The sequence below is a fragment of the Indicator indicator genome, chromosome 26 (genome assembly GCF_027791375.1).
Source record: "Indicator indicator isolate 239-I01 chromosome 26, UM_Iind_1.1, whole genome shotgun sequence".
Taxonomy (NCBI): Eukaryota; Metazoa; Chordata; class Aves; order Piciformes; family Indicatoridae; genus Indicator; species Indicator indicator.
This window is the reverse complement of record NC_072035.1, coordinates 8571241-8596532: the sequence shown is the minus strand read 5'-3', so window position 1 is coordinate 8596532 and position 25292 is coordinate 8571241. Positions and strand designations below refer to the sequence as shown.

The window sequence follows — 25292 nt, the reverse complement described above, 5'->3', positions numbered from 1 at the left end:
GAGAGTATAAGACCTCTGCAAAAGCAGAGATTGTGTTCTAAAATTAGAGCACTAATGAAGGCTCATTAATAGGCAAGAAGAATCCCTCTGGAATTCTGAGGCTCATGCTAAATATATCTATCTATATAATCTCAAATGCACTCGACATGTATGGAATGCTAAAGTTCCTTACTCACTCACTGTACAACTATTAGCAAAGACTAATCACAAGACACATAACCCCAGTAAGATCAGGTCCTTACAGAGATTTTACTTGCAGGATTAGACAGAACTTTTCACTTTGAAAAGGAGCCAAGTACTCAGAAACACGAAGCAGCAAGGACTCAGCTCTTTTTTTGGCAGCTACCTCAAGGTGTTCTTAGGTGTACCTGGACTGGTTTGCTAAAACAGCACAAAAAGCACTCCCATGCCTTCTTTATATCACACTCATCTTGAAGTGTTTTAGCATCCTGTCTGCTTTTAAAGGAGAGATCACATTATTTACAAGCATGCAGCAGAATGGGGTTAGGAAAACTGTGGTTCTCCAATTTTCTCCTCTGTGTAAATGTTTCAGAGAAACACTTAAGACCGGGGGCTTCCATCTGCAGTTAACAACCAGTTTAAAGGAATCCTTAGAATAAAATGGCTGAGCAGCTTGTAAAACATACATCACATACCTCACCTAATTCTCTCATCACAGTTAAATTTGTCTTGTCTTTACTAACATCAAGAACCCCGTTCCTTCACCCGCAACAGAGGCTGGGAATACAAGTCAAAAGCCAAAGGAGCTCTCCCAAGGTTCAGATGCAGAACATTCTGATAAACACTCGAGTGCACAAAGAGATGCTTTGAATTTGCTGTACGTGTGCATTTCTTTGTTGCAGAAGACATGCAATGAGTTGAAATCTATTCACCACATCACGCAGCACCATGGTATCAACAGATTCTTCACAGAAGAACAGGATCAGGGCTTTCACCCACCAGAATGCAATTAACAAGATGTTTGCTCTAGCTGAAAGGCAGCCATTTGGGGTGTTTGTTTAATGAAGAAGGAGCAACAGCTTATGCCAGTTCCATCACCAAGACAGCAGCACATGCTTTTCTGTTCTTCCCATACAGTCCTCAAATAGACATAATTCAATTTGGTATTTTGGAAAGTCCACAAAATTCCAGAGAGAACAGATACCCAGCTGTTTCCCTTTTTTTTTTTTTTTAATGGATAAACTATTAAGACTTCTCCTTTGCAAGATGTGACATATTAAATAATTCCAAAATAGACAATAATAGGAGTAATCTTCCTGTTCCTTTTGTTGTGCATTTTTCTAAGTGATACAATGCACATCACAAGGGGGAGAGATTTTACTCTTATCTGCATTACCTATCTACAGCTAGGAGGAAGCTTGTACTTATACCAAAGAGCCATTTTTAACTCTGACATTCAAAACTGGTTTTTAGCTTTGTAAAAAATCTGTGTGCTCCAGCATACCTGTGGTAACAGAATAAATATAAAAGGAACCAAAGTGCCAATGTAAAGATAAAAATGCATATTTTAGTAAAGAGTAAGGAAATCAGAACTGTAAGAAAAATAAGAGCAATAAGTAATTCCTCCTCCCACACATCAAGCCCACAGAGCTGAAACAGTTTCTAGATGACACAAAGAAGTTCGCCCTTGGAAGGCTGACGTTGAGAATTTGTAGGTGAAGCAATGCAATTCTACTTCCAAAGGTGAGGGAAAACACATTAATTCAAACATTACCTGACCAAACCCAAGACAATGTGTGCTTGCATATTTAACACTTCTACAGCAATGCAGCTGAAGCGGGAGGAATTCCTTTTATATTGTTTTAAACGCCAGCACTGCATAGAGAATGAGAAATGCTCTGAGTCACCACTGTGAAACCTTTTAGTAACACACTGAAACAAAACCAAATTGCATTTAAAAATAAACATTCATGTACAGACTTTTAAGAGATTACAGGGTTTAGTAAGGACTGAGGAAGTGACTGTAATTCTCCAACACTGGCACAATTCTGTACACAGAGAAATTGGTCAGCTACAAAAGTGACCTAGAAGTCAAAGCTGCCATGGACCAAACTCCTGCTTTTCAGCACGTGATGCCTTAGAAAAGGACAAAAAAAATAAATAAACCCAGCAAGAGAAGAGTGCTGCTTTCAGTCACACTGAAGCAACCCCTCCAGGCTTTACCAGGAGCGTGAGCCCACAAGGGAGCAGAGAGAGGAAGATACTCTCCATGAAGGAGTACAGACCACTGTATTTACAGACTGATCACAGACACCTGGCCCTAGACAGAAGTCAGGCATTGTTTGCATAATAAACAGGCTTTCTGACTTCAGACTCTAATGCTTTTAGTTTCATCATGGATTTTTTTAAAATGAAAGTTGCAAATAACCTAAGGTTAGTCCCTCACACTTAGTAAGAAGCATCAAGATTCTTCATGGCATTGAGATGTGTAGAACTGTTAAATTATTTCAGTCTATTTATTAAAAAAAAAAAAACAAAACAAAGCAAAACAAAAAAAGAACAACTTCTTTGTTACTGCAAACCCCATAGTTTATGTTCTTCAAAGCATGCCCCTGCTGGTATATTCCAGTGCCAAAACACGCAGCAGGATGTGAGGCCATTACTGCATTCCAAACCACTGCTCTTGATCTGCCCACTGAGCTGCCTCACTGTCACTGCCTTCCAAGTCCCCCTCTTCTCCACTTCCCTCCATATCATCCACATCTTCTTCCTGGGTTGCATCTGTTGGACTTTCCTCTTTTTCCATTTTCTGCATTCCTTCTAGTGACTTCTGATCATTTGGATCCAAACTAAGGAAAGCAAGAAAAAAGAAAGCATTGTCCTAAAACTTTTCTCTTTATTTGTGATGTCATTGTTTAAAAAAAAGTAAAATCTCATCTTGTTGTTTGTGCTTCCAGTTGAACATCATAAAGGAGTTCAGCTTAGTAGATGATGCAACTTCACCTCAGGGTGACCATAACACTGAGTATTAAATCTTTATATATAAACTAATTTTGATCCTCAAAAACATCCTTATCTAAACATCACACACTTCCAGAAAACTAAGTCAACTCTTCTGGACAATAATAAAGTAATACAAAAGCAGCAAAAATGTAGATGACTATGACTAAATATGCAAGGAAAAAATAGCTGGCATATTTAAGCTATATAAGTTTATAGTGGATGTAACATACTAGATTTGAGGTAAATTTAACTAATGGAAATCAAAACATTGCAACATTTAACACACTAACACCCTAAAATAACATAAAATAACAGGTGATGGTAAACTGAATCATGCTGTTTAAATTTACTTCATAGCTCATTTTTATATAGCATCTTCTAAACGAATGGTTCTTACGGTGCCTGATTATATAATTAATAATTATAAATAAATCCATGCCTTAGTCCTTTCATTAGTCAAGGGAACACACGTCTAGTGACATGCTTAGCATTAATGTAGTCCCTAAATTTTGCACTTTTTCACTTCGAATACCACTAACAATATCAAATTTGTTAACAGGACAGCATTTATATGTTTTAAGGGAGAATAATGTAAAGCCACCTCTGATGTATGTCCTAATCAAGTAGTGGGCTCAACTTTTCAGTCAATAAAGTTGATTACTGGTTCTCTCTGCTTTACCTCAGGGCAATACTGTACTGGTCCATCGCTTCCTGATATTCATTGACAGCCACAAGAAAGTCTCCCAGTATTCGGTGCAGAACACAATCACTCTGGTTAGCCAGGGCATTCCTCAGCAGAGCGATTCCATCCTCATACTTCTGTTCTCTACCTGTTTGTATGCAAAACTGCAGTTTATATTGTTGAGATAAATCTGCAACCGCTCAGAGCGCACGGGGCGAGTCATCACAAGGTGATTTCTTCCTTCAGAACGGCCAGTATGAGGAACAGCACTCTACTTTTAGCAAGATTTAACTCTTAAACACTGTTTTTTTTGGTGCAACAGCTGCTACATTCACCGTTACATATACTTCAAAGTCAACATCTTTTGTCTGCAATTATTTTAAATGCTGGTGAAATTAATTCCTGTGATTTTTCTTTCAGGACAGAACTCATAAATCCCTAGGCTGCAAGATCACTGTTACATTCTCTACATCAAGGAGGCTGAAGAGCATGATTCCATGGTAAAACAATATGCTTTAAATTAGTCAACATGGGAAAAAACTAGGAACTTACTGAGCAGTTCTGCTTTCTTCACCACAGCTTTAATGTAATCAGGTCTCTGCGTTAGCGCTTTGTCCAGTAATGTTTTTGCTTTCTCCTGTGTGACAGGGTCTTCCAGACAGACTGTTGCCAGCAGGGTGAGGGTCTGTGCATTAGCTCCCAGAGTTTTATAGACATTATTTGCCATCACCATGGCTTCACGGATGCTGTTGGATGCCAAGTAACATTCAATGAGACCTGATGATACAGAAGGAAAACGCTTTGGTTGAGTCAGCACTACAGACACCCCTCTCAATTATTTGCACTTAGTAGCACTCAAACTCCTACAACCTGATGCTCCCAGTAAGACAAACAAGCTGCAGCTGAAAAAGTGACTCTATAACAATTTTAACAAATCCAGTCAACAGATAAGTGACTTCATCACTTTTATTAATGGGCAGGTACTAAAAAAACCCAACCCAGCCTAAGACTAAGTACACCTGATCTCAGATTTTCATCCAGTATTGGGATATTAATACTTCACCTGGACTTTTCACAACTTAAGATACACTTAAAGCTGTTGTTGGGATCAACCAGATTTAAATAAGATACAAGCATGATAAACCAAAGCTCCCAGTGGAACTAACCTACAGTTAATGTCATCATCCAAAAGCAATCTGCTTAGAACATCCGAGTCTGTTGATATCCACATCAAACAAAAGCGACTAAAAAAAAGCCCTTTTGAAAAAAATAATTCTTAGATACGCTTATTTCTCTAGAACCCCTCATCTGATCTCTTACAAATAGGTGTATTTTCTTTTACCCCTCATCTGATCACTTCTAACAGAGCTTTCTAGGTTTTGGGTAATAATAATGTATCTGCTAGAAAGTCATCAGGAGAAAAGAACTTCTGTCTATTCCCTTGCCCAATCATCACTACATCACCTTTCACAGCAACCCAGTACTGCACATGTGAGTAGTTTCATCTCCCTCACCCTCATAGCAGTCCAGCCTGCACGGTGCCAGCCGTATGGCTTCACGGAAGTGGATAATTGCCTCCTGCACTCGGCCCATGTTCCTGAGAGCTGCTCCTTTCAGCAGCAGGGCCTGAACGCTGTTGCTATTAAGCTGGATAGCTTTGGCTCCTAAGTATAAGGCACGAGAGTATCGTTTACTGTAGAAACTGTGACACCTAGGGAAAGACAAGAGAGATTGTAAACATCTACAGCTTGTGGTGCCTGTGCACATTCAGAGAAGTGTAAAAGACATCGAGAAAAAAAAAAGACAAAAAATTATGGGCAACTGGTGAGCTTCTTTCAAATGCAGGTTGAAGGGAGGTGATTCTTTCCCCTCTGCTCTGCTCTCATGAGACCCAATATGGAGGCCCATATCCAGCTCTGGAGCCCCCAGCACAAGAAGGATGTGGAACTGTTACAGCAAGTCTAGAGGAGGACCATGGAGATGATCAGAGGGCTTGAGCACCTCTCCTGTGAGGACAGGCTGAGAGAGTTGGAGTTGTTCAGCCTGGAGAAGAGCAGGCTCCAAGGAGACCTTAGAGCACCCTTACAGTATTAGAAGGGGGCTACAGGAGAGCTGGGGAACTTTTTCCCAAGACATGGGGTAATAGGACAAGGGGTAATGGCTTCAAATTGGAACAAGCTTGATTTAGGTTAGACAATAGGAAGAAATTCTTCCCCATGAGGGTGGTGAAGGCGCTGGAACAGGTTGCCCAGAGAAGTTGTGGAGGCTTCAACCCTGAAAGTGTTCAACGCTGAGTTGGATGAGGCCTTGAGCAACCTGGTCTAGTAGAAGATATTCCTACTAAGAACATGGCAGTGGGGTTGGAATTAATGATCTTTAACATCCCTTCCAACCCAAACCATTCTGCAATTCTTACATTTGAGAATAAGTTAAGAATATATGTTCAGTGGGGGGAAACAAAACAAAACAACTTTTCAGGAGTTTAAAAAAGCAGTGTGAATATTAAGTGTTACAGCTCTTTCATCTGTCACTGTTATTGCACAGGTGTGGTAATTCTAATAGCTTTAAACATACAAAAAATAACCAAAAGAGGTATTTATGGATCACTAGTTTAAGTTACCCCAAAAACAGAATAGATAGGAGCAAAAAAGAAACAAGACAAAGCAGTCTGCAGCAACTGCATGAACTGTAAACCACTGCACGCAGCAAATTAAGAGTTGAGGTAATAAGGAAAACAAGGTACCCAGATACCACCCAGGGCTCTGCATGTTGATCAGAAATATTGAAGAGGCGGCAGCCCAAGTTCTCCACATCCTCTAGTCGACCTTCACGTGCCAATAAATAACCATATACATCCATTCCTAAAGAGAACATTTAAAGAGCGATCACATAAAACATTCCACTGCATCCTTGATGGCATGTAGCTGCTACTCTAATCTTCCTCATCAGACCACTACACTAGGTAAATTTTCTTTTAGGATTTACTCACCTTTTATGAGATAAGGATCCAGCATTTGTGCTTGTTCAAACTTTAGAATAGAGTTTTTATTATCTCCAGCTCTGAAATACAGGTCTGCTAAGCTCCCCAGTAAATCTACGTTATCCCTCAGCAATGACTTTTTCTCTAAAGAGCTTTAAGAGGGAAAAAAAAAAAAAAGGCTGTTATTTATATAATGCCATTTTTAATTTAATTATATACACATATAATTTGATTACATCATGTGCTTTGAACTCTTACCAAATGGTATTTATTGCTCTTGTGTTATCTCCAGTATGCACAAAAGCATATGCCTTGATCCACACAGAAAGCCAGTCCAGGTTAGGAATACTCTGAATTATGTTGATTGTCATAGAGGCCACTTCTGCCCCTTTCACTGACAGCGAGAGCAACCCTGTTCAGAACAGCAGATACATCCACATCAGCCACCACAAACTGCTCCTCATAGGAATTAACTGTCTGGAGACCAGAAACTCCATCCCTTGACAAGCATAAACAAGCAGCTTGCTACAATGCTTTTATAATTTGCATAAGGCAGGCATTAAATGTGACATGCAAACACAAGACGGTTCCCTACTCCAAGTGTAGTTCAATTATACTAGTGTTTAATACTGAAATACTAACAGTGTGCAGACACCTACCTAGTATGGCATCAAGTGCTAAAGGGCACTGCCTTAGTACTTCTTTGTAGCTCGTAACAGATGAACGTTCTTGACCTGCTTTCTTGTATAGATTTGCCAACATCATATTGATCTACAAGCAATAGAAATGTTGGTAGAGTCAAACACGAGAAAGGAGAAATCCTCACTAAAAGGTCACAACATTTTTCCTCAAGCACACCTACCTCCTTCCCTTCCTCCTGATCTGGGCAGAAGACAAAATTACCTGCACTTCTTCCAAGATCACTGTAACCTACCACAGAGCATAAAATGAAGATTGCTGCTTCTTTCTGAGTCTAAAGATAAAATTTATACACTTTTGTATTTGCAGAGTACATCGTGAAATCTCAGTGTTTTGCATATATGAAGACAAAAGATGAGCATGGGTTTATATAGGATGCCAAGGACCTGTCTGTCACTGACAGTAGTCTTCTCTCAGTTATACATATCAGTGGTAGTGTTTCTCTGCTCAGGAAGACAGAGAAAGTTTTCACTTAGCTTCTGAATGAGGTCATGATTGATAGAACAGAAATTCCTTGAGCTCTACACAACACAAGGAGATACATTTCTGCTACAGTATTTTACGAGTGTGTACAGGTAGAAAGTTCGCCTTTCTCAATCTTCTCTTCTTTTTCTGTTCCCTAAGTTGGCTTTAAAAACAACACTTTGATGTTACGAGAGTCTAAGCTACCTACACTGTTAGCACAATGCAGGAATACTGCTAACATGAACCACAGCTGATGGACCTGATGTGCTAATCTTTTAAGCTCTTACAACATAACAGAGGCAGCAAGCAAAGACTCAGCACTTGGCACTGCAGTCCACAATGGGATCTAAATATTTAACAATATCTAAACTGTTATTAAAAAGGATGAAAATATTCTAAAAGATGGAGCAATGGCATTCCTTCTACTTGCCAAAGTTTTCAGCCTTTCAAGGATTTTACATGGCTCAGACTACAGAGTAAGACCTAAAGTGCTATTCCATACACATTCAAGAATGTGTTGAAACACTTAGTTTGAGCAATCACAATTTAGCAGAAGTTATGTTGGCTGGCTAATAGTGAAAACACCACAAAGCAGTCAACCTTGTAAGACAACTAAGCTACAAATCTCCCCTTCAGCTCCAGCAGGTGACAGCATCCAGCTCTAGCAGGTGACAGCATCCCATTCCTGTCCAGTGGTACATAGCTTTTCCTCAGAGACTAGGACTCCACGTTGTGAAAATGCTTTACTTGAGAGCAGCCTTTTTCTTTGCCCTACGAAAACTATCCATGAGATGCAAAGAACTATCCAATGGATGATGAAGATTTCAAGCCTTATGTATACATACAGAAGTGCTTGACCACCTTTTAGAAGAACAAAAAAATTGTGTTTCTTGATCCTTGTACACAAGCAAAATTCTGTGTGTGCAGTACCAAAAAATTAACCAGAAAATTACAGAAATTAATAAAGATGCATACAAACATTTTAACTCTTTTCACTGTTTTTAAATTCTAGCAGATGAAATACAAAATTTGCAACATAAACTAAGGCAATTTAAACACTAGGAACTGCTTCTGAACAATATTTTACTCATACAAAAGCAAATACATTATACCTATAGGTTATGTTATTTTTTGACTAGATGCTGTCCTACAGATTAAAAAAATATGCTGACCAAGAGCTGTGACAAAAATCAGAACTAACCTTTGGGGTCCTCTGTCTGGAAGGAATCCCATCAAGAATAGCAATGGCATCTTTATCTTGCTTCAGCATTGTATAACATTCAGCCATTTTATATTTCACTTCAATTTCAGATGGCAAACACTGAAATAAAAAACGAAGTCTAAATACAACACTGGTTTAGTCAAGCAAAAACATGTGAATAAGCTTTCCTCGTTAAATGCTTAAACTATGTTGAAAAAAATCAGTGTAATAAAGTTAACAGTGCAACCTATAGCCAGCTCATATCACTCCTGTCTTCAAATAAAAGCATGAACTGTATTTAGAAAAAAACCCTCATGCTCGATAGTAAGCTTAACCTTAGAAAACAAGGATATTTTCAAATGAAACAGCTTTAAACATAGTGTCTATTTAACATGATACATCTGAACTCTGATGCTACAATATTGAGTCAGCAACATACATTTTTAGGATGAACGCAATCATTTTTTTGCATTGCAATAGCACTTTTTTTAATACCTGGCTTTGGGGAGTTGATGCAGCATTCCCAGTAGAAGGTCTTACTTTTGAAGTTTTACTTAACGCTTTTTTCTGCTGCAAGGCCATTGTGTACTTACTTACAGCATTTCTATATTCTTTATCATGGAAGAGAGAGTCTGCATGATATACAAGGAGCTGGTATTTCTGAGACGGTGAGAACAGTTCTCTAGAAGAAATGCAAACAGAAAGGCAGAGATCAGCTGACTGCATGAGAACCAAAACCCCACAGATCCAAAGTATTTGTATCTTTGGTCTGTCAAGCTTCAACTTCCAACTGTTCCTGATCCTTTACTACATCAGAAGGACCCTTGAGTAACAGGTACTATCTCCTCCCAAAGGGATTAACCTGTCAATTTCCCTTATCTGTATACAAACATCCTAACAGCCCTTCCTGACACCTCATCGGTGACAAGAGCTGATATTTACCCGCTTGGCCTCTGTAACTGAGCAGCTCCCATCCTGCTCGTAACAAACCACACACCACAACACATTTTATTTGAATTAATTTAAGTTTACAAGACAACCCAGCTCCTCGTACAGCTATCCTGGTCCTAATCCTTATGTTCCTACATTTTATAACCCCATTCTTGTAACACTTTCAGTATGTCTGCAGAAGTGTTGAGGAGTTAAGAGCTTCAGCAAGGGATTTCAACGAGGACATCGAAATCGATCCAAAACGTAAAGTAACACCTTAGAGGGAAGTCGTGAAAAAATAAAATGGCTCACTCGAGTCAGGGAAAGAGCTGTGACCTACACGGGGCACACTTAGAAGAAAAAAAAAAAAAAAAATCGCTCCATCCCTAACAGGACGCTCATGTACCGTGCACCCCAATGCATACAGAGCCGGGCTCCATCCACTGCAGGGCCGGGAGCTCGGGGCCCGCATCATAGCGCCCGGAGGGAGGGATTGCTCTAAAAGCGAGCCTACTTCCCTCCCTGCCCATAAGACACCCCCGATACCCTTCGGGGTCCTGCACTGGCCTCTCCCTCAGCACCACCGGTCCTGTCAGCCCGCAGCACCCGGCGCGCCCTCTCCCGGGAGGGCCACTCACGGGTTATTCCCGCTCATCGTGAGAAGAAGACCGCTGAGGAGCCGCACGTTAGAGTGGAGCCCAGCGGCTGCCATCTCTCGTACGTGCTCCACCACACTCATGATGACGGCGGGAAGGCGCGGAGGGGATACACGGTAAAGATCGAGACAACACCGCCGCCGCCGGCACTCCAAAATGGCGCCACCAAGGGGGCCTCCTTCGCCACCGCCTGTAGGGGCCCTCTCCACTGCCTCCATGGCGAAGACGCGGCCCGACAGGCGCATGTGGGGCAGGCCCGGGCGGTCCGAGCCGCGCCAGGACCCCGGCACCTCGCGCCTGCGCAGCAGTGAGGCGGGAGGGTGGTGGTTGCTGCTTGAGGGCGGCGGCGTTTTTACGGTGGAGGGTCTCTTCTTGGTTCCGTATCGTTGTATGAAAGAGGCACGCTGTTTCTGCACAGCACTTGAGTCAGGGTCTTTTTCTCCTGAGACTTTATGTGCATGTATCAGAAATAGTCGCTAAAGAAAAGGCCTTTCAAACCCTGGATCTCTTCTGAGCAACAACCAGGGTAAACGCCTCACTGGGTCCTACTAAGTACAACCCATAGCTTGAAAGGAGAGCTGAATCATAAATATTTTTCCCCTTCTCTTACTAGAAAAATAATAAATGACTATCATTACTGCTATTACAAATCAAACCAGTGGGAGCTTTCTGTTTTAACATGCCTGCTGTCTGAGAGGAATACACTTCCCAACAAACAGCACATTAAAACATCACTGGAACTGGTCTTAAGTAACACAGAAAGTGTGTTGGTGATGCAAGGTGACTGAAAAAAGTCATGAAAGGAACTTGGATTTGCAGTTCTTCCAGAACTGACTGCTCAGTACTTTTTTTGCTGGTACTTGTGTGATGGGTGTGCTGGGCTCCTCAGATGAAGCTGTGTGTAATCTGCCTACATTACCCTTTGAAGGCGTTTCAGTACAATGGAGCACAGCTCTGTGGAGGCAGACCTGCTAAATAAACACCTTGCTGCAAACTACAGCCCCTCTATTAGTTCTGTTTTCAAGTGGGAATGATTCATTTCCTCCCTATTAACATGACATAATAATGATTGTCTTTTCACCAAAAAAAACCCTCTGGTTTCTTTGAAGGCTATCCATAAGACACATTACCACATTAATTACAAGCTAAGTTTATTGAAAACAAGGTAAAAATCACTGCACTCAACAACACAGCGTGGGAAGTATGTTTTCTGTGGACATACAATACCAAGACTCTAGCCAGTAGAGCAATTACACAGCTCCCCCTGCCCCACAGGCAAGCCCATTTCTTCTCTTAAATACAAGCCCTGTTTTAAATGCTAGCTGTCCCCACTGATAATAAAGCAGCTTGCATCTGAAACAACATGTTAGAAATCACTTATTAAGCACCAGCTTAACAATATTTGCTTACACAAATGATCTTTTTGCTCTCCCTCCCTCTATCCCTCATTGACTGGTTTCTGGGTTTTGGTGGTGGTTTTTTTTTTTTTTATAAGCACTTAATTCTTCCTTGGTACAAAATGTATCCAAAACAAAGGCAAAATACTTAAAACACATTGCTGTGGAAATGCTTAATGTTGTTGCTACTTTGCCTCTTCATTGTCCAGGACCTGACAGACTCTTGTTCATGAACTGTCTCTTCACAAAGCAGATCCACCACTGCAGAAGGAAAGAAATAGAGAGTCAGACGTGGTTTCCATGCAATAAACAAAATGGTGAGTTTGAAGTATGCAACTTCTGACAAATAACAAATGTTAAGGCTCCAGTGTTGCACATAGTTTTCTTTTGGAATTTACACAAACTAAGGGACACAAGAATTGACTCAATGAATTTCTAATATAGGAGTCCTAATTAAAGCAGGACATTCTACTTTCTTATTTCTACTGTTTATTCCAATATATTTATTAAAATATAATTATGAGCAAGGCATGCTGCTATGCCTTTGAAACTAAATGAGCCTAATAATTTCAGTATTAAATGCAGTCACATTTGCACATGAAACATATGAACTATCAGGAGGTAATTCATGTGTTGATTAGCTTTTTTTTTTTTTTTAATCTGGATGTAAGGCAAAATGTTCCACTTCAAAGAAGCTATCAAATCAGAACTGCCTGGGAAGATAAACAGCATCTCTCATGCCTGTGAATTTCCATTTGAAAACCCTGCCACCAGCAGATGTGTGATACTTTGAAGAGTTGAACCAGACATCACTTAGTACTGCCCTTCTTTTTCAAGAAACCCAAATTGGCATTTGCTGTCCTAACACATTACAGATTAAATGTACTGATAACTTGCAGCCTGCTATTTCACTAGCTTTGTAAAAACAGTGAAGCTTGTGCTAAAGTTACCCACACCTGATCCCTCTCCCCATCATCTCACTTCACACATTCATTTCCTCTGTGATGACTGCACTAAGCTTACCTTACTGGGCTTGTCACTTTGAGGATCAAAGACTTTTTCACAAAGGCGAAGACCAGTTTCTTGCCTCAGCTGCTGCAAGTAGGCCCTCATCACCTCTGAAACACAGCACAGGAAGAGTGTAAACTGAGGTAGCACCAAGTCAAACTTAATTTAACAGGGAAGCATCAGGTATCACTGCTTAAAGCAGAAAATGAGTTTTCACATTGTTGTCTGGCTGAATTTGCTCGATTTACAACCGTACATGGGATTTTTATGACATTTGTACCAGTGAAAAAGATCAGCCAAACTGTTTTCTTCTCTCAGTTAACTTTGCTCATTGTTGTGAGCTTCCTAATCTGCCAGCACAGCTATTTGCTTGAGCTCCATTACAGGGTTTAGCTAGTGATGATGATACAAAATGCAAACTCAAACCCCTATTAATTTTTCTGTTGGATCTACAGATCCAGGGAAGTAACTGTACCCTCCAGATTAGAAAATCCAGCTTCACTGCCCTTAGAAAACAGAACTGCAGATTTAAAGGATTCTGTTTTAAGGTTATTTTTCTAGTTGTAGTCACAGAAATGCAGCTAGCAAAATATGAGCCCAAGGAAGCTTTCAGAGGCCCTGGATTAGCCTTACCTTCCTCCTGTTTGTTGGCAGGCTTGGTGTAAATGGCATTAAGTGGAAAGCCAGGCTCCCCAGGAATTGGGAAGTTAGTGATTCCTAGTGTGTACATTTCTTTCTCTCCTTGGCCTTTGGAGTTGCACTGTAAGAACCAGGCAAACGATGGATTAACAGTTATAAACAAAAGCTGATGCAGCATCAGAACCAAATATTTTGCCAATCTCTAACACATAAAAACTCATCAAGAATAATAACACAACTCTTTGGACATTCACAGGCTTGGAGTATCTGTGGTTCCAACAACTGGGACTGTGGTGAACAGGATTGATGCCAATGGGAGGAGAATATCAGCAAGTCCTTTCCTGAACAGAATCCCCAGAACAGACTCAGTTTCCCTCCTGCACCTAAATTCACTTTTCTTACCTTTTGCAGCTTTTTCAAGCACTCAGAAATGTAGAGGGTTACGTAGATCAGTGTTCTGTCAGCCTCATTCTGCAAAACAAGAGCAAACTCAGAGCCCAGCTGCTCTCAGGTTAAGAGAGTTCTTTATGCAACTGATAAAACTGTGAAACAAGAATGAGTTCAAGCATTTTGGTCTACTTTCCCCATGAGAGATGGACTTGCAATTCATTACATCTACCCAACTTTAAAAATTAAGTGGGAAGAAGAGGAGATTTTGTTATCTAGTTGAATTATTTAATTGAAAATATTGAAAAAAAATCAGTGTCTCAAAAAGTTACCTTAATTTCATAATTTTTGAAGAAGACATTAGCTTTGAAGTAGTAGATGGCTTCATCTATAATATCTGTGTCCTTAGCTAACAAAAAATGAAATAAAGAGTTAAACAGTGCACCGTTATACTACATGTGGTCATCACTTTTACTCATTGAAATACATAAATAAGGATTATTGCAAAGGCAAAACTATGATATTTACAAAAAGCAGAAGATAGCACTATGTAAAGTCATTGCTGTGTGAAACACTGGTGAGCTCAGACCAGAACACGTAAGCTTCCTACTCTTAGCAGGAGCTCTAACTGCCTTCCTCTTCTCCTCCCATGACTTCTCACTTCACCGACGGCAGCAATTCATCAGTTCCCCGCTTTTCTACCAGTTAAGTAACTCACCAGCGTTTCAACAGCATAGAAATTTTCTCAGAACACAGAAGGGCTTTTTGAGAAAGGGCAATATCACAACCAGACCAACTTGATTATCCTCTCCAAAAAATGATGATACAGTGACAAGCTCACTTGTGACTTTCACCACCATCCAAGATTGCTTAGATCAAGAAACATTTGATTTTTATTTCCTTTTTCAAACTGAATTGCTACACTACCAGGGACATCCTGCCTGTGAAGTGCTACTTCATGTGCTGAAGAGAAACCCAGGCTCCTTGTGAGCTGTTGGAATGCCCATAACTTCAATTCCTAAAGCCCCCTACCCTGAAGTGCTGCCTATCCTAGTCCTCATCCTTCAGAGCAGCTGAGTGTCTTCAGCCACAGACTCAAAAGCACAAGTCCTCTGTAGCTAAACCTCCACTTCCTCTGACAGCAGAGGGTTCACACTGCCACATCTTCCTCAAACCCTGCTGAAGAGCACAGTCAGACAAAGGAGGAGGCCTGAGAACAGTAACTGGAGGCTTTCATTACTGAAACAACCGATTTAGCAGGGTGCATATTTATCTGTGCATAATTATTTTCTATGACACAACTGAAGTATTTGAAAACTTTTTCCTCCTCTCAAAATTGCAAAGCACTCCACTTCCAACCCGTGACTCCTCTCATCACTCTTGCTAGGGCTGCCTTGGAGTTGAAGGTTGGACTGAATGATCTTTGATGTCTCTTCCAATCAGACATTTTCTGTGTTTTCTGTGAAATCATGAGCTGCTGCTGAGCTACATACAGGCAGGTTTTCAGATATTATTATGAACTTACTTTCCCGAGGTGCTGGGCCTTTGAACTGGCTTCTGATGGGTAACAGTGCCATGTTGCCAATTAGCTTGGTGTCTGAGTCCATTAAAGTTGAGTGGTAAGCCTAGAGATGGGAGGAAGCCTGGTTATTAATGCTACTGAAAATAGACATTTCGGTGTCTGATCATGTCTTCATCAACTAGAAGAGTTGAGTTCATTAGTGATGCTTCAAATAATTTTCCCTTGCACAAACAATCACTCTTTTCTAATTAGGTCCAGATCTCAGCACCATTCTGAGGAAGACCGTGGAAGCATCATCACAGGCACCATTCACACAGTGGCGGGAGAAAATTGTTACTTTGTTCACAGGCAGCATAACCCCAGAGCGAACAGCCCTGCTTTCCTGGCCAAGCGATGGGCCACTGCATAGTTCACTGAAGGTTAGTTGGTGATATTTCATTTTGATGTCTAGTTAATTAGTATTAGCTAGTAATAGATAAAACCAGGCATAACATACAGCCACATACTCAAAGACCTCTCTGTGCACTCTAAAATTGGTGAATGAAAAAACAAACAATTTTTTATGGGAAACTCGTTTTTAACAACTGGTGAGTAGGTTTAGGCACTTCCCCAACATTTCCACTGTACTGGGAAGCTTCACCTCCTCACAGACGAGGTTTTGAGAAGGGAAGAGTGAGATGCAATTGAAGGAGTAAGCATCTTGCGAGTGGAAAAGCAGTTTATTGCAACCAAAGGAAGCTGGTGTAAGCAAAGCACCAGCTTTTACCACCCTCTTCCCCATCAGATCCGGGAGCTACTACCCTCCCGTCTGCGGGTGGGTCTCTGGGAAGAGGAAGAAGACGGAGGAGGAGGAAGAGGGCGCTGGCCTTGCAGCAGTCTCCTATAAAGAGCATTTCCCTGCTCTCCCCAGAGCTCCCCACAGCTGCGGTCCCTATTCTCCGCCCCAGCAGCCGACCACAGTCAGGATCCCGCAGCAGAGTCCCTGTCCCCCAGCCCAGGGTCGCACCCGCCCTACCCTCCCCGTACCAGCCCCTGTGCCTCAGGCCTTCCTGCCCTCTCTGCCTGCCATCAGGGGCTAGCCGAGACACGGGTGCGAAGTCCCCTCACCGGCATCTCGAAGGGCAGGACGCAGTTCGGTGGGGACAAGAGCAGCAAAAGAGCAGAGGAGGAGGCAGCAAACCCTTCCTGCTCTGCCTGCGCTGCGGAAATGAGGCAGTAGAGGCGGTGCGAGCAGGGGAAGCCGGAGCCGCGGCCTGCAACGTGCACCGCCCCGCAGGCTGCGCTCCTGCCAGGGAGAGCCCTGCCAGCGCGGGGTCGGTGCACGCTTAGGCGGGGACTTGTTTGCCTTTTTTTTCCCCCCTCCATGGAGCTTTCCCCCCACCTTCTGCCTTTGCTATGGCTGGCACTGCAAGTAAGCCCTCCTCGATCCCTCCATGCCACCCTTCTCCAGCCACTGTGACCACCTTGCTTCCCTGCAAGCCCCTGTCCTTGGTGGGGGCCAGCACTTGGCAAGAGGTGGGGATGCTTTGCTCACAGCCAGTTTTCTCTGTGTTTACAGTGCTCCCGTGCGTGGTTTGCCCTGATCCACGATAAATTGGCATAAGGAAGCATAGAATGGGTCCAAACATGTTGTGTTTGGAGGGATGTAGTATTTTAAGGTACACGCTCCTGTCACTATCAAGCCGTAAGTTTTGTTGTTGTTTTGGGTTTTGTTTTTGTTTTTTTTGTGACCCAGCATGCAGGATTTGTCCCCTGGTAAGACTCATTGTATGGATCAGGGAGGAGAAAAAAAAAGGTAGATTTGGAAGATGAGTCAAAGCTGAGGTTTGTCCTTGGAGATACCACAAGTGTGACTCAGCCCCTGGATGTACCAGTCGAGAGGTGAGTTAAGTCACCATAGTTTTCCCAGTGTTTGCCTCGTTTAATTCAGCTAGATCAGGTCCTGCCGTGATGTTACTAGCTTTCTGAAGGCATAAAAACTAGCCCCATCATGAGGTTAACCTATGCCATAACTATTAAAGCCCAAATGTATTCAAGGCTTTTGGCCCACTATTTTAAAGCTCTGAAGAGCTTTTTTTTAATTTTTTTTTTTACCCTGCCTGTTCCCCACCACAGTGACTACCTTGAAACTGGAAGTCTCATCATGCCTGAATTGTCTGGAACTGGGGGTAAGATTTTAGGAATGCCAGCTATCATACGTGTAGCTGTCATAAGGCTACCAATTTTGGAAGTGTGGCCATGGAAAACTGTTGTAGATGATGTCTTATTTCCCAGTTTTCTTTTGTTCCCATTTAAAAGATCACATGCAATCATCCCTGACCTCCACATATGGATTCCAGGAAGCCATTTTTCTCTAGATATGCAGGATTTGCTAAGTATTTTGAACATCTCTCCCTGTTCTGGCTCTGCTTTGGAAAAAGCAAATCCTCCCTTCAAAAATAAGTACTACATCAACAGTATGACCATTTAACTATTTATTTAAATAGACAAGAAGAACAACCCTACTAAGGAATAAGAAAAAATATTACACCTTCTGGACTAGAAGCAAGAAACTACAAATTTAGCTGTCCCAAGCTGCTATCACACCCAGGTTTAGGTAAGTACAGCTGCCTCCCAATTACTCAGTCCCTGATTTGTTTTTCATTAAGGGGTATCTTTGCGCTCAGACATCTGCTAGCTAACCAGGCTGGTCCTACAAAACATCATCATTTATTCTTCTTGTACTGAAATACTTGGCTGCTCGTATTTTATGAGGATAAAGTTGATTTCTAATATATAAACCATATGTAGATGGTTTTCCTACATATAAGCATTCACCGTTGTTAAGCATTTCACAACCATGAGGCCCTTTTTGGAAAATACTCCATGGAGTAAATCTTGTTCCATAGAATTATGGAAGAGGAAAGGTTGATATGTACTTGGACATAAGCAGCATAAAAACCCCAAACAAACCCACATCCTGAAATTCATCTGAATATAGCTAATAAGTTGGACTAATAGATTCTAGGAGAAGCAATAAAACACATTTTGAAACAATCAAGACACTCCAGGAACAGCCTGTATATATAAAAGAACTATAAACAGAGGTAAATTCAGCAGTACATTTTTCCATAGGGCTGGAATTATCTGCTATCAACAGTCTGTTAACAGTTACACCTAATGCCAGAACTGATGCTACTTGCCTGGAAAATTCCTATTTTAACATATATTTAGTTATTTAGGCATGTTCTTTGGAGATAATGTCCTAGTTTGGCTTCTCTGAAAGCACCACACTTCATATGTGTCCATAGCAAGAAGTTCATTGTGGGGGGGGGAAGCAGCTTATTTGTTGCTGAATTCTTCATTAATTAACAGTTTAACGTGATTGCAAAAGACCATCACCAAGTTCTATTTAAGCTGGTTTTCCTTAAGTGTTCTGAGATGCTTATGATACTATTGATGTATAGCCACCTATATATCCATGTGCAATTTGTATGAAAAGCAGCCTTAAAGCTTAAAATCTAGGCTCCTCCGAAGTGAATGTGGAACATTGATGTTCCTCAAGAAAAGTGAGAGACCACTCACTGACCAGATGTCCCTTTGAGGTTGCCAGTAAACTTTATACCTAATTCAGGTTCATGAAGCACAATTTGCACCCTTTAGATCAACTCTTTCTCTCATTTATTAATGAAACTGCCCATGACTGGAGAGAAATATTTATTATAACATACTTATATTCAGCTTTGCCTATTTTGCAAATAATTTGATTTTTTTCCAAGCATTCCTATGCTTAAATGAGACAGATCTGTATGTGGGGAATCTTTGTGTACTAATACTAACCTATATTGACAAACACACATACTTAAGAATAAAAATTGTTTATTAAAATAATTATGAGGTCACATAGTTCACTATAAATATTATTTTACACATAAAAAAAATCATGTGGTTGTGTAGGTGTGGGTTTCCCCAGCCCCCCTTTTTATTTTTTAAAAAAAGCAATGTATTTTCCTTCCAGTTTTGAACATCCATTTTTTACTCATCCGTGTGGTCTTGAAAGTATTCATCCACAAGAGCAGATTTATCCTCTTCAACTTCCTGCCAGAAAGAAAACAACAAAAAAGGTAAAATCTGACTTTTCCCTAGTGGCTGTTGTATACTGCACCTGTTCTGTCACATTGCATTTTAGAAACCATAACAGGAACAATCACCAGTATGGTTCCATAAAACATGTAGCAAAACTGTCTGAAAAGCAGTTTGTTTCTAGAGTTATCAAAATTGTGTATGTCAAAATCTAGATCCAGCTATTCTGCATATTTGGAGCACAAAACTGAACGAAAAAGACTGTCTAAGAGCACTGGACTTGTTCCTTAGGATTTATGAGCTGAATAATAAAACCAGACAGGGCTTGGAACAAATTTTAACACAGCAGTGTTCTGTCATCTATTATGCATGACTGAATTTATTCCTAATCTGTATTTTGTACACAATACAGGGGTTCAACACAGCAACTATCAGGGGAGTTTGAACAGTCTTGTAGGAAGAACTCTTAGTGATCTTAATGGCCTTTTCTTCCATTATTTTTGAAAATGGAAGCCTTAGAAACACAATCATTTGATCGGTCTGCACATGCAAGATGACATTAGAGGATTTCACTTTTGTAACTGTAAATTAAGATGATAAAAGGGTTATCACTGAAAGACTAAACATGGCTTATTTTGAACCGTAATAAGACACCAATTTATTAGCAAGGCAAACATTTAGATTACAACTTGTATTCTGGATGCTTTTTAATTGCTCATCTTATCATCAGAAGTACCTTACCTTTGGTTCTTTAAATTCCAGATCTTCTCCATACTGAATGGTGAAGTCTATGTGCTGTAGAACTATGTTTATGCTTTCCTCATCGGAGCGATCAAAAGGCAGAAATCGAACCATACCATAGTCATCAATCTAGGAAAAGCATTCAAAGGATGTTAGTAAGAAAATGCAATTAAGTAGTTCTCAATCACAGCACTCTAAACCACTTGAATGTTTTGGGTTGGAAGGGTCCTCTAAAGGTCATCTAGTCTAATGCCCCTGCAGTGAGCAGGGACATCTTCAACCAGATTAGATTCCTCAGAATCCCATCCAACCTGACCTGGACTGTTGCCAGTGATGGGGCATCTACCACCTCTGGGCAACCTGAGCCAGTGTTTCACCACCCTCAGTGTAAAAAAACATCTTCCTTATCTCTAGTCCAAATCTCTCTCTTTTAGTTTAAAACCATCACCTCTAGTCCTGTCGCAACAGGCCCTGCTAAAGAGATTGTTCTCATCTTTCTTATAGGCCCCTCTAAGTACTGAAAGGTGACAATGTCTCTTCGGAGCCTTCTCCAGGCTAAACAACCCCAAGTCTTTCAGCCTGTCCTCACAGCAGCGGGGTTCCAGACCTTGGGTCATCTTTCTGGCCTCCTGTGGATTTGCTCCAACAGGTCCATATATTTCCTCTGCTGAGGACCCCAGAGCTGGACACAGGACTCCGGATGGAGTCTCACCAGAGCTCACTTCCTCGAACCACTCTTAGGGCTTTCCTGTCTGGACTGCTTATATGCCATTTAAACCCAGGCTGCAAACCATGGCAATTCCTCACTCAGAACACCTGGCTAAGTTCTACACAGCAGAAAAAACTGTTTTCCCAAACTGCTATTAGAACAGGATTCAGAGAAATGCATTCACTACAATCCCAATATTAGTATCTGATGCTAATCTGAAAAAAAAAAAAAAAAAAAAAAAAAGAAAGAGCTGAGTTAAACCAGGCAAAAAGTAAGATGCTCAAGTGCCTGAGAATCTTTTATAATCTTTTAGATCCTGGCTTTATTAGTAAATACATAGTTTGAGGACAAGGATTATTTTACTACATAGATGTAACAGCAATGAAGTCAGCAACCATGTAATATGGCTTAGAAATACAGGACTGAATTTATGGGTATTGGGTAAAAAGCAATATACCTACCAATCCACATATAGATTTAGTCAGTTTTTTAAACATTTTGCTTTTCAATATATTTGTAGAATCTTCAATCATAGAATACATATCTGGATCCAAATACCTGGGAGAAACAAAGTCATTGTTAACACAGGCAGAATCTTTGGCCTTATACTGCTACCAAACCATCCACCAGTCTGTGAACAGAAAGAACGTTCTATCAGGAAAACTTAAAATGTTAAAAAATAGGTTTTGTAAGTAGTTGAGTATCTCAGATTACAATTGCTAGTAGAGTCAACTAAAGTGATTTTTTTTAAATTTTTGCTAATCTAATTTGTATACTCAAGAAAGCTTTGAGGAAGTCTACAGGGAAAAACATTAATTTTGTAATTTTAGCACAAAAGTAACACTTAAGTAGTGTAGTATGTTTAGTATCCAAAAAATGATAGGATCAGCTCTGGTTTAGGTTGTTAAGTGCAAGACCCTGGAATGTCATTCAGGATGACATAAATTCAAGATAATTATTTACAGAAAAATCCAGAGCTAAGTACAAATACAGTAGACTGACTAAATTCTAACCATCCTATCAAGACATTTAAAGAATATGTTCAATATAAACCAAATGCATTGTCTCCCATTCCAAAAGAGTATGTTTGAATTGCGGCAAACACTTGACTGCATTTTGAGTGATGTTTATGTCAAAATATTACAGTACAGAGGATGAAATATTTTGGAACTTACTTTTCTATTTCCTTCTTGGCTTTCTTGCTCAGCAAATCTATTTTGGTCATGATGTTAATCTGTGGAATCTCTAAAGATATCATTGCACTGAGTGCTGCCAGAATTCCAGAGATAAACTTAAGGAAGATGAAGAATTATATAGGTAAGTACAGAAAAACAAAACACACAGAGGGCACTCAACCACAGACCAACTCTATCTACTGAGTATATGAAATATGGACACATCACCAAGTGAGGTGATCTGATCCACTGATCCATACCACTGCTCAAAGCAGAGGCAGCTTCAAAGTCAGATCAGATTGCTCAAGGGTTTTACCCAGTCAAGTTTTGAGTAATTGCCATAAACATACACTACACAATCTCTCTGTGCCCTGTTCCAGGCTGACTACTGTCCCAGTGCAGGACTTTTTTCTTTGCTGTAACCAGTATCTGAGGCAGCTGAAGACATGAATCACATCTCCCCCAGCTAAGCATTCTTTCCTCTAGACTAAACAAACCCAGCTCCCTAAATCACTTAGATTTCCTATTCTTTACTGATATGGACTTTTAAAACAGATTTCAAATTAATACCTTAAAGGATTCCACCATAAACTGTGAATCCACAAGAAAAACTCCACAGACACGGAATTCCCATTGCTGAAGCTGCTCCACCAGCTGTTTCATCACTGGCAGATGTGTATAGAGTTCAATCTGACCTAGGGAACACAGGATATTAGTATGCAGAAACGTGAACCTAACAGCAACAAAATTATCAATTATATATAACATGGGCATTGCACTTAATATGAAAAGAAGGTTGTAAAGCATCTTTATTTTCGGAAAACTCTGACTGTATTTGGATGAACTTATAATGGCTAACTGGAAAAGAAACAGTAGGGTTTTTTCCTCCCTGATCTCCAATTAGTTTTAATTAGCAGTTGCTATACTGTTGTCGCACTGAATGATACTATTAGAAGTCAGTACAGTCCCCCACATTATCCTGGGACCAAGCTCACTTCTTAAACATCTGAAAGTGACCCAACAGTTGTTAATAGTGAAGTCTGAATGATTACAACCAACAAGTACAACAAATTTTACATTGCATATGAAGAACAATACAAGAATATTGGCATTTGTTTACCTGGGCAATCAAACAATATATAGTCGTCCTCCACATGCCCAAGGCTTTCCTCTAGCCAATTGAAGTTATTGGCAAAGTATTCCATGCAAAACACTAAGCCGCCATTGGGGCCAAACCTTAAGGATTCATCTTCCATGACGTCGTCCACTTCTATTAACTCTCGGATGTCTGGAACAACAGACACGAGGTGGTTTTGGTTCATGTGCTTACAGCTGCCCCCCAAGGTCTCTGTGGACAGCCTCCCGCCGCTCACCTGCCATGACAGGGTAGCTGAAGAGCTCTGCCGCCGGGTCCAGGTTGACTACCTGTACGGCGCGGCCCAGCGCCTCGCAGTGCTGCACCATGGTGGAGCAGTATGTGCTCTGCAAGACACACACGCACCCTGTCAGGCACGGACCTCACCGCTGTCACCTCCCCGCCGCTACCCTCTGTGCTCCCGCCTCACCTTCCCGCTGCCCGCTGGGCCCATCACCAGCTGCGCGTACCGCGGCATAGTGGCGGAAGGGCCGGCGGCCTCCGCGCAACGGCGAAGAAATGGCAACTGGCCACTCCAGCAGCCCGTAGCTTGTCTGGCCACGTGCTTCCAGTAGCGTATTGGCATACGCGCTTGAGTACGGCGAGCCGGTGGGCTCAAACTGCATGCGGTGACGCCTTCACCCGTCACACTGCGCGGCCCTCGCGAGACGGCGGCGGCGCTGGGCAGGGCGCACGTGCAGTACGGGGTGTCGGAGCCGCCGCCGCCTCGCTGCCACCGCGGCCTGAGGGGCCTCCCGGGTAACGTCACGCCACTGCCACCCCTGGGCTCCCCCCACCCCACCCCGTTCCGTCCCAGCGGCGGGCGGCCTTCCCCGGTCTCCCTCCTCGGCTACAAGCATCCTTCCTTCAGCTCCGACACCTTCCCTCTTGCTCTCCTTCGATACCGTGGCTCTGCTTCCCTTCTCAGCAGTCCCCCTTGTCTCTTTTCAGCATCCTTCCCACGTCAGGTACCCGGCACCTTCCCCGCACTGCGAGCCTGTCCCTCCTCAGGTACCCGGCGCCCTCCTCTCTGTCAGCTCTGGGTCCCCCTTCTCCGTGCCATCCCACCATGTCTGTTATCCCCATCACGTCTGATATTCCAGAATCCTTCCTCTTTTCCCCGGCCTTCCCTCACTTTTGCTCTCTATTACCCAGCACCCTCCCTCCTTTACTTGGGATCTCCATGGGTACACCCACATCCATCCCCTCACTGTGATCGCCTCCTGCCTTTCCCAGCGGTCCCTCTACCCTGAACCCCACATTCTCTGGCACCCTGACATTTTCCCTTAGCTCTTTTCACTGTCCAGACACGGCTTGGAGAGCATCCTGGCTCTGAATCTTACGCACACATTCTGCTTGCTGCTGGGACCCTGAGGGTCTTCTCATGCTTTGCAACCCCCTTCCCTGTTGAGTCCTGTTTTCTAAGCCTCTTCTGTGTGTGCAAACAATTATTAAATATATTAATGGGCTAGAATTATTTTCCTTATTTTGTGGTGGTTGAGTATTTTTGCCAGTGTTCTGGGATCAATTGTAACTCTCCATATGTTTAAGTGACCCCTTTTCTTTGCTGGTATATGGGCAATACCCCTACACACACTCCTTCAGTCCTGCTGTTCATATGCCACTGATTTAACGTGATACTTCATATTTTGCTTAACTCAGTATGTTCTGTAATTCCTTGTGGTGTTCTCGTAGATACTTTTTCATTTTATACTGCATTTATGTGCTAGAATTCCATTCTTTTGCAGACATTTTCTTGACTTCCCCCCCTGCCCCCGCCCTTCATGATCTCTCCAGCTCTTCTTATGATTGTACCTGTTTTCTCTGGAATTTGTTAGTCTCTGGGATTCTTATATGATTCTTGTTGAATTGGAAAAGATCAGTAACTTTAACTCAAAACTTAGGTCTTGATTCTTTTGTTTTGTGACCTCCAGGCTTGT

At 41.7% G+C, this 25292-nt stretch overlaps 3 protein-coding genes across 5 annotated transcripts; all 3 read right to left on the bottom strand.

Annotated features, from left to right (window-relative positions):
• Positions 1–2620: 2620 nt before the first annotated feature.
• Positions 2621–10660, bottom strand: ANAPC7 (anaphase promoting complex subunit 7). Of its 2 annotated transcripts, XM_054392627.1 has the most exons (11): positions 10560–10660; positions 9487–9673; positions 8992–9111; positions 7286–7397; positions 6885–7038; positions 6636–6778; positions 6390–6507; positions 5161–5357; positions 4199–4423; positions 3644–3794; positions 2621–2810 (listed from the first exon to the last, which is right to left on the bottom strand). In XM_054392627.1, exons 1-11 carry the CDS (start codon positions 10658–10660, stop codon positions 2621–2623), a joined length of 1698 nt encoding a protein of 565 aa, XP_054248602.1. The 2 variants fall into 2 exon arrangements, with proteins under 2 accessions (XP_054248602.1, XP_054248603.1); XM_054392628.1 differs by lacking the exon at positions 4199–4423.
• A 1098-nt stretch (positions 10661–11758) lies between these two features.
• On the bottom strand, positions 11759–16895 carry ARPC3 (actin related protein 2/3 complex subunit 3). Its single transcript, XM_054392914.1, has 7 exons — positions 16638–16895; positions 15534–15633; positions 14341–14417; positions 14024–14092; positions 13616–13742; positions 12998–13092; positions 11759–12235 (listed from the first exon to the last, which is right to left on the bottom strand). Exons 1-7 carry the CDS (start codon positions 16893–16895, stop codon positions 12173–12175), a joined length of 789 nt encoding a protein of 262 aa, XP_054248889.1. The 3' UTR covers positions 11759–12172.
• Positions 16896–19434: 2539 nt separating this feature from the next.
• On the bottom strand, positions 19435–23830 carry GPN3 (GPN-loop GTPase 3). Of its 2 annotated transcripts, none has more exons than XM_054392639.1 (8): positions 23763–23830; positions 23591–23697; positions 23338–23505; positions 22788–22912; positions 22218–22333; positions 21504–21600; positions 20334–20462; positions 19435–19607 (listed from the first exon to the last, which is right to left on the bottom strand). In XM_054392639.1, exons 1-8 carry the CDS (start codon positions 23828–23830, stop codon positions 19545–19547), a joined length of 873 nt encoding a protein of 290 aa, XP_054248614.1. In that variant the 3' UTR covers positions 19435–19544. The 2 variants fall into 2 exon arrangements, with proteins under 2 accessions (XP_054248614.1, XP_054248615.1); XM_054392640.1 differs by having other exon boundaries at positions 23591–23699; positions 23783–23830.
• Positions 23831–25292: the final 1462 nt, after the last annotated feature.